At 37.3% G+C, this 8711-nt stretch overlaps 1 protein-coding gene across 1 annotated transcript; it reads right to left on the bottom strand.

Annotated features, from left to right (window-relative positions):
• Window positions 1-3510: 3510 nt before the first annotated feature.
• Window positions 3511-8491, bottom strand: LOC107809014 (pyrophosphate-energized vacuolar membrane proton pump-like). Its single transcript, NM_001325833.1, is given in 10 exon segments — window positions 3511-4047; window positions 4134-4193; window positions 4328-4738; window positions 5007-5337; window positions 5447-5533; window positions 5777-6156; window positions 6237-6487; window positions 6490-6498; window positions 6500-6811; window positions 8145-8491. Coding segments are annotated over 10 exon segments (2307 nt in total). The 5' UTR covers window positions 8404-8491; the 3' UTR covers window positions 3511-3840.
• Between the last annotated feature and the right edge of the window lie 220 nt (window positions 8492-8711).

Raw genomic sequence — 8711 nt, 5'->3', positions numbered from 1 at the left:
GTGAAACAGGGGATTACACTGTTTTTAGACGGAAAGTGAATCAATTAACATAATAGACTCCTAATATAACTCAACAAACTCAATTATAACACACAAATTTTGTATTTCCAGTTATAAAAAAGATTCTCAACCGAAAAACACCCCAAAAACATAGCAATCTTCAAAGAAATTATACTCCCTCCGTTCCAATTTATGTGAACATGTTTGACTGGGCACGGAGTTTAAGAAAAAATGAAGACTTTTAAAATTTGTGGTCCTAAACAAACCAAAAAGGGGATCCACAATATTTGTGTGGTCATAAAAGCTTCTCATTAAGGGTAGAATTGAGAATTCAAGCTAAACTGTTTCCAAATTTAGAAATGAGTCATTCTTTTTGGAACGGACCAAAAAGGAAATAGGTTCACATAAACTGGAACGGGTGGAGTATAATACATTTGAATAGATTATATTAATTAAAAAAATATATGAATACATTAATGGAATACAACTAGACAGTGAATACAATGATATACATGGAATACAGCGAGATACATTGAAATATAATTAAAAAAAGAAGACAATGAAATAGATGAAATTACAGCGAGATACATTGAAATGCATTGAAATATATTAACAGAAAATTCAAGTTGCTCCGCCCCAAACTCCGTCGTCTTCGTTCCTCTTTTTTTGCAGCTGCTGTTCGTTCTCTTTTCTTGGGGTGACTACCAGGTAACAACCCAACGAGCCCACTCTACTATCTGATTTACAAAAGAAGTGTTTTGTAAGCACATTCTTTGTATCTCCATTGAGCAGTGAAACAATATTCAACTTGCAAGTACATCTCCTTTGTCTAGATCTGAACTTCAAGAGGCACCATGCCTTCCCCGAGCACAACCGTATGAAGATATTGGTACCTGAAAATTACACACCAATATTAGGGCAAACACTTGAAGAAAAGAAACTCATCTCAAATCTCTCATGCTTTTTACCAGTTGAATTTCGGATTTGCTGTGTAGTCCTTGTATCTCCGCTATTATACAAAGCGCTGAGAGAGAGAAGGTGGAGAAAAATCTGAAAGAATGAGAGAAAAATAATACAAAGCGTATTTTATGGCTTAAGGATAGGAGGTGACCATAATTAGATATTTGGCTATAAAAATCAAAAGGTAGCTATGAAATATAATTTTTTAAAAGGGTATTTGTTTAAAATAAATAAGGTATCAACCTTTACTATAGGAGGTAACTAATCTATTATAATATATCCTAATTTGATTGGAAATTATTCACGAGTAGCCACATTTAGAGCCTGTAATTGAAAAATAACCATAAACTCAAAAGTCATTGAAAAACAGCTATAACTTGAACTAAAACAGTAACGTGCAAGAACGTGGCCGTAGGAGGGAATCAACCGCTAGAAGCGGCTGCTAATAATTTGTAGGTTAGTTGGTAAAGCAATAGTTTACCAAGGCGATGATCAGTCACACCAGGACTAAGACACTATCTAAATTCCTACAACCAACTTAAAGAATGTAAAGACCCTTTTTTTCATCTTTTCTACTTTCTTCGAACTTAGGATATTATCTATGGCTATTTTTCAATTGTAGGTAAAGAAATGATCACTCCACACTATTTTTACAATTTGACTAGCCCCGGAAATTAAAAGGAGTTAGTTACGTAGATGTGACAGTGATATGTATCATACAGATTTACCATTGTCTTTCCATAGGTAATAAAATTGATGAATAATTTGAAAGTATATTTCTGTTTTGATTGTCCTTAAATAAAAGAATCACGGGACATTTGTATCTATACTCGTTTTTTGGGTCACGTTTTAACTTATGCCCGCTTTGCAAAAAAATTGCAAGCGTACTCACTTTTTCGTGTAACTTCAACATACGGGGCTAAAGTAGCAAAGACAATCACGCAAAACTTCAGCATTTTAGTAGACGAGCCTGAAGTAAACCAAGTGTGCTGAAGTTTTTGTTTGTAATTGCTGAACTTAAGCATAGTAGCTGAAGTTTTGTTCTCTATTTGCTGAAGTTTTTGTTTGTAATTGCTAAACTTAAGCATAATAGCTGAAGTTTTGTTCTGTATTTGCTGAAGTTTTTGTTTGTAGTTGCACTAAATAAGCTGAAGTTTTTTTGTCCTGGATTCATTAGTTTTGTCATTAAACTTTTTCAAAAACTTCAACAGAAGATACTGAAGTTATTTAGTTCATTTATAAAAACTTCAGCACAAAATAAGCTGAAGTTTTTTTTGTCCTGGATTCATTAGTTTTGTCATTAAGCTTTTTCAAAACTTAAGCAGAAAATGTTGAAGTTATTTAGTTCATTTATAAAAACTTCAGCACTAAAATAAGCTGAAGTTTTTTTGTCTTGAATTCATTATTTTTGTCATAAAACTTTTTCAAAAATTTCAGCAGAAGATGCTAAAGTTATTTAGTTCATTTGTAAAAATTTCAGCACTATATAAGCTAAAGTTTTTGAAAAAGCTTTCTAACATACTAGATAAATAATCAAATTGTCAATAGTATCTAAATCATAAATTTTGGAAACAATAAACATGAAAAGAACAGAATTATCATGAAAATAATCACTAAGTGTGATCTTAAACTTCCCGTACGTGAAAATATTCACAAATTATTGTCTACTAACTTACGTAATTATTTATAATTTGTTTTTAAATAATCTGATAAACATACTTATGGCAATCATCTCATGAACTGAAGTTTCATAGCAGCACCAACAGCAGCATAAGAAAGAAGAAGAAGAAGAAGAAGAAGAAAATGGAGGAGGAGAAGGAGGAGAAAGGGGCTGAAGGTGTTTAAAAAGTGGGTACAAATTAAAACTTTTTAAAAAAATGGGTATAGGAGCCCCGTGCAATTTTTACAAGAATCACGTGAATCAAGTAAGAGAATTTTCACTTTTAGCTCGCACCGGAAATTATTTACATCCAGTAGTCGAGAGTGTATAAAATTTATATAATTTTTATATATAACATACAAAATGTATATAATCAAGTAAGAGAGTATATATTTTCTCGACTATCTATACATGTGTATTTTCCCAAATCAAGTAGTCTCAAGCTCACTTCTGGATATTGGCTCCTGATTTAGAATTAACAGAATCTTTTTTCCTCGGGAAATATTTCTACCGAGCATGGCTATGAAATGAGCTACTCGTCGCTTTTCTGCAGAGTGAAGATGATAAAGATTTCCTACGACACTGATTTAAGAAAAACTTCTGACATACTTATCAGCGACAAGCCCACCAGAGAGAGAGAGAGAAACTACCGAACACAATCTAAAATGACTCAATTCTCTTACATAAGAATTGTGCTTTAATTCAGCACAATCAGAAATTTATGCCGGATAGAGGCACAAAATCATAAGATGCCATTTCCTTTGAATCGAGACATTGATATTAGCTCACCAGCTTATTTTCTTCTGACAAGCCCACCAGAGAGAGAGAGAGACGAAAGACTAGGGGACAGAGAACACAAAGCCAACAATTTCCCGATGAATGTGATGATGAAACGACAACCTACTTTCTTTAAGACGTGAAAAAAAAGAAGCTGAAAACATAGGTCCATTATCTTAGACGTGGATAATGACAATACAGACAAAATTGGAAACTAGTGTCTATGAAGTATGAAGAAAGTTGATACACTAGCTTAGGTCTATTGTACCACAAGACTGACAATTTTCCTCTATCCTCCTTACAGTGACAATTATCATCATCATCAGTCACCAAAATTCCACTTCTGACTAGCAACTAATTTAAAAATCCCGTGCTTGGGGATATTTGAGAAGGATGTTGACTGAAAGATATGCCACAAGTCTACGCAACGCCTCCAACCTGCCCTAAAAGATCTTGAAAAGTATACCACCATGAGTGGCAAAGAATGGAGCAAATACGAGCGACTCAACTGCCATAAGCTTGATCAAAATGTTGAGTGATGGGCCTGAAGTGTCCTTTAGGGGGTCACCAATTGTGTCACCAATAACAGCAGCCTTGTGAGGTTCGGAACCCTTTGGGCCAAGAGTCCTTGCATGCTCTGAAGCACCAGCCTGACAGAGAAATCAAACAAATGGACTCAGAGTGTCCTGAATTACTTTTGGAAAAAGACACACACAAGAAGATGAGTCTTCTATACCTCAATATACTTCTTGGCATTGTCCCATGCACCTCCAGTATTTGATGCAGATATTGCTATCTGTAAAAATGGAAATATATGAGAAGAATTTGGATATAATTCTTCAAAAAGCCCCATATTTTACTACACTGCTGAACCCACTTGAACAGATTGCTAAACTGCATAATATTAAAGCAGAAGGAATGTAATCATACCTGTACACCTGAAACCAAAGCACCAGCAAGGACACCAGAAAGTGTCTCCACTCCAAAGAAAATACCAACTATGAGGGGAGTAAGCATGACTAGGGCACCAGGTGGAATCATTTCCTTGATAGACGCATCAGTTGAGATCTTAACACAAGTGGCATAATCAGGCTTGGCAAGACCTTCCATGAGACCAGGAATGGTGTTAAACTGTCTGCGAACTTCCTCAACCATCTTCAGAGCAGCACTACCCACACTCTTCATGGTCATGGCAGAGAACCAGTAGGGAAGCATGGCTCCAACAATCAAACCAATAAACACCTGAGGGGTCAAGACATCAACTGTTGAAATTCCAGCCCGACTCACAAAAGCACCAAAGAGAGCCAGGGACACAAGTGCAGCGGATCCAATGGCGAAGCCCTGGAAAGAAATGAATATCCACAGTTAACAAAAAGGAGAAGACACATTGGAAGAAGAAGGCCGACAGCGGAAAGAAAGACTAAAGAGATAAGAAAGACTAAACAGATGAGAGCCAAAACACGGATCATAGAACAATATTTCAATCTCCACAGACATAATCACCATCCACTTGTTAACAACTACGAACAAGATGAATTTGGATAAGGGGGGAAAATGAAGGATCCAGAAAGGCTCACAAGATGAAAAGAAGAAAGATGGGATTACAAACCTTTCCAATTGCAGCAGTGGTGTTTCCAGCTGCATCAAGGGCATCAGTTCTTTCACGGATCCGGTGGCTCATGCCAGCCATCTCAGCAATGCCACCAGCATTATCACTGATAGGTCCATATGCATCAATGGCCAGTCCAGTTGCAATGGTGCTCAGCATTCCAAGAGCAGCAACTGCAATACCGTACATGGCAGCAAAAGTAAAACTGACAAAGATAGCTATCGCAATGGCAAAGATAGGAATGATGACAGATTTGTATCCAAGAGCTAGGCCAAAAATAACATTCGTTGCGGCTCCAGTCCTGCAGGAGTCGGCTACATCTTGGACGGGGCTACAAGCAGAAACAATTGGAAAAGGGAAATAAGACAAAGATGAAGAATTGAAGATTATCAACATAACAGGCACAACATCACAGGATGAGGTGAGACTACTACTTTTACCTGTAAGCATTGCTAGTGTAGTACTCAGTGACAAATCCAATTATAAGTCCAGCCCAAAGACCAACAGCCACACATAAAAAGAGTTGCCTGCATAATCAGACCAATTAATTAATCATTAAACACATTTCTTACATGAACACGGACATCTTCACAGCTGTAAATTCAGCAGCCAAACAAATGAAATTCAAGCAGTGGATAAGAAATAGAAATCGCAACATATTCAACATCACAATATATTGTAAAGCATAGCTCCCTTCTCATGCAGAAACATTTAATAACGTGTGTCATATTCCATAGATAATATTTTCCAAATGTTAAGTTAATACTTACCAGTTCTTAACAACCTTCTGAGTGCCAAAATTAAAGATGGTGAAGGAAGATGGGAGGCAAGTCCATGTAACAATTGCAATTCCAACTGTCATGATAGCAGTTGAGATAATAAGCTGGTTCTTCAATGCTGGTTCAATTTCCTTGACAGCCTTAATTTCAAAAAAGTCGGTAGCAAAAAGGGTGGTTATCAAACAAACAAGGATTCCCATAGAGCTTATAAGCAAGGGATAACACATTGCAGTGAAATCATGATCAATTCCAAAAGACGAGATGGAAGCCACCACAAGAGCAGCACAAGATGATTCAGCATATGAACCAAAAAGATCAGATCCCATTCCAGCAATGTCCCCAACGTTATCCCCAACATTGTCAGCGATCACCTGCAAAGATATAGAAATAGATTGTTGACAATATATATCGCCAGGAATAAAATACACCGAAAGAGGGAAGTTGAACTTACAGCAGGATTTCTAGGATCATCTTCTGGAATGTTCCTTTCAACCTTACCAACAAGATCAGCACCAACATCAGCAGCTTTGGTGTAAATACCACCACCAACCCTACCAAAAAGGGCCATTGAGGATCCGCCAAGCCCATAGCCAGTAATTGCCTCAAAAAGACCCTCCCAGTCATCACCATAGTATAGCTTGAAGAGATTAATTGCAATGTAAAGAACCAGAAGGCCATTGGCAGCAAGGAGAAAACCCATCACTGCACCAGACCTGAATGCTACAATAAAAGCTTTCCCAACACCTTTTCTTGCTTCCAAAGTTGTTCTTGCATTCGCATATGTTGCAATTTTCATCCCAAGGAAACCAGAAATAACGGAAGTGATAGCACCAAGCAAGAAGGATACAGTGCTGAAGATGGCAGTTGCAAGGGCTGGCTTGCACCTCTTCTCCTTGTTGTAAGTACATGGCTGGCTACTAGTGCTGAAGCCTTCAACGGATCCCAGGAAAAGGAAGATCAGGATTGCAAAAGCAATCATGAAGATACCCACATACTGATATTCAGTGAAAAGGAATGATGTTGCCCCTGCCATAAGCAATCATTTCAGATATTAAATAGTGCTAAAGAACAAAAGGTACCAAGCATGTAGAGCGGGTCTAGACAACCTAATTTATAAGCATGCTTGTGCGTGTGGAAAGCAAGATCACAACATGCGAAAATGTTGAGAATAGAACCATCAAGGAAAAAATTTGACAGCAGTTAATATCTAAACCTCCTCAATTGCATATGCTAGTTAACTAGGGACAAGACTTTTGAGTGTGTGCTTATTTTGAATTTAGTCAAAATTGAACACGATAAACATGTGTATTATGCACAAAGTTTTGACAGGCTTCATGCTTAAGTTAGACAAACCAAATTGTTTTCTCCTAATTATAATATATGCAGCAGTAGTCCCAAAAAGTAGCACACTTCCATGTTACTTCCTAGAAAACCACATGAGACAATACGAACAACGGAAGAATGCTTTAAACAAGGCTTGACCATTTAACAGTTCTACTTTCCAAAGTAGTTCCACTTAGACAAAGTGCCAAGGCAATCCTCATGGCTCAAACAGCAAGCAATATGTTTCATTAAGTTTGATTGTGCAAGGAAAAGAGTGCCGACCACAACTAATATCAACCAAACAAAAATGACTAGGGACAACTACAGATAAAGTCAGGTTAAGTAAATAACAAATATGCAGCTTTGACTAAAAATGATGCTGCATACTTTGAAATATTCAAAAATGATAAGCATAGTTGAAACAGCACTAACATCCTAAACATATGTGTGAACATACGCTAGAAAGCCTTAAAACTATAACTTCCCCTTTAGCAGAGGGCTGCCAAACTAACTTTTTTCATTCCATAATAGGCACGTGAATCTAAGCAGTGCAATGAAAACCTCTCAATTAATTAAAAAGCAACTTAACTAAAAAAAAAACCACTATGCTTCAATAAGGACAGCGAATCAGCAAAGTTTCCCACTTAAAGTTACTTCACTGAGCATCACAAAAAATAGAATTTGCTTACTATATTCTATCGAAATCCAGGCAAGCTGATAAAAATCAAATCGAACAAAGGTAGATCCAGGGTCAGAGCCAGCTCACGGAAGAGCTGAACTCAGCAACCTTAAAGCCCTAGGATATATCACGATAAAATGTTTAGCTCATTAAGTGAATATTGTAATAAAATTAACTTCAAGCACAAGGAGGTCCATAATCACTTAATTTAGCCGGCAAAATAGAAACAAAGGCGAAATTTCGCACTCTTCTATATATACGCAAAATGAGATGAAAAAAAGAGCACATATAGACAAGTAGGAGTGAAGCTAAATCTGAGACGGACATAAACAGATCCAAAGTAAAAGCTTATTTCACCTTCAGATATGGCATTCTGTATGTCGGCGCACTTAGCAACAACGTTGTGGTCATTGATTCCTTCTTCTTCTTCAATCAAACAGTCACCGTATCCATTCTTGTTGTTTTTGTTGCTGCTCGGAGAAGTGGCTCCATGTTCCGACGAGACTTTCACGCGCGAGACAAGGTACCATTGGAATGAAGAGAACACGATTCCAATGACGGCGCAAACTGGAATAACTATTTGCGTTCCAAGATCTGGTAACAACGCCGATCCCATCCTTTGCCGGAACCCTAAAAGACCTTGCCGGACAATAAATTAAAAGAAAATTAAGAGGGTGAGGAACGAGTGAAGAATGAGGTTCACGGCTTTTCGGAGGGTTTCCGAAGTACAAGGAGCTTAGCTGCTATTTTATACTGATGATAAAAGAGGAGGATCGAGGATTTTGTGAAAAATGAACGTCTTTATCATAGTTATGATGGGCTTTCGTCTTTTGGCCGTTTGATTCTATGCTAAATGCATGATTCAGGGATGATCGAACGGCGACGGTGCTCATGATTGGAACACTCTGCATGACTTGAGTAGAG

The sequence above is a fragment of the Nicotiana tabacum genome, chromosome 6 (genome assembly GCF_000715075.1).
Source record: "Nicotiana tabacum cultivar K326 chromosome 6, ASM71507v2, whole genome shotgun sequence".
Classification (NCBI taxonomy): domain Eukaryota; kingdom Viridiplantae; phylum Streptophyta; class Magnoliopsida; order Solanales; family Solanaceae; genus Nicotiana; species Nicotiana tabacum.
This window is presented reverse-complemented; position numbering and strand designations above follow the sequence as displayed.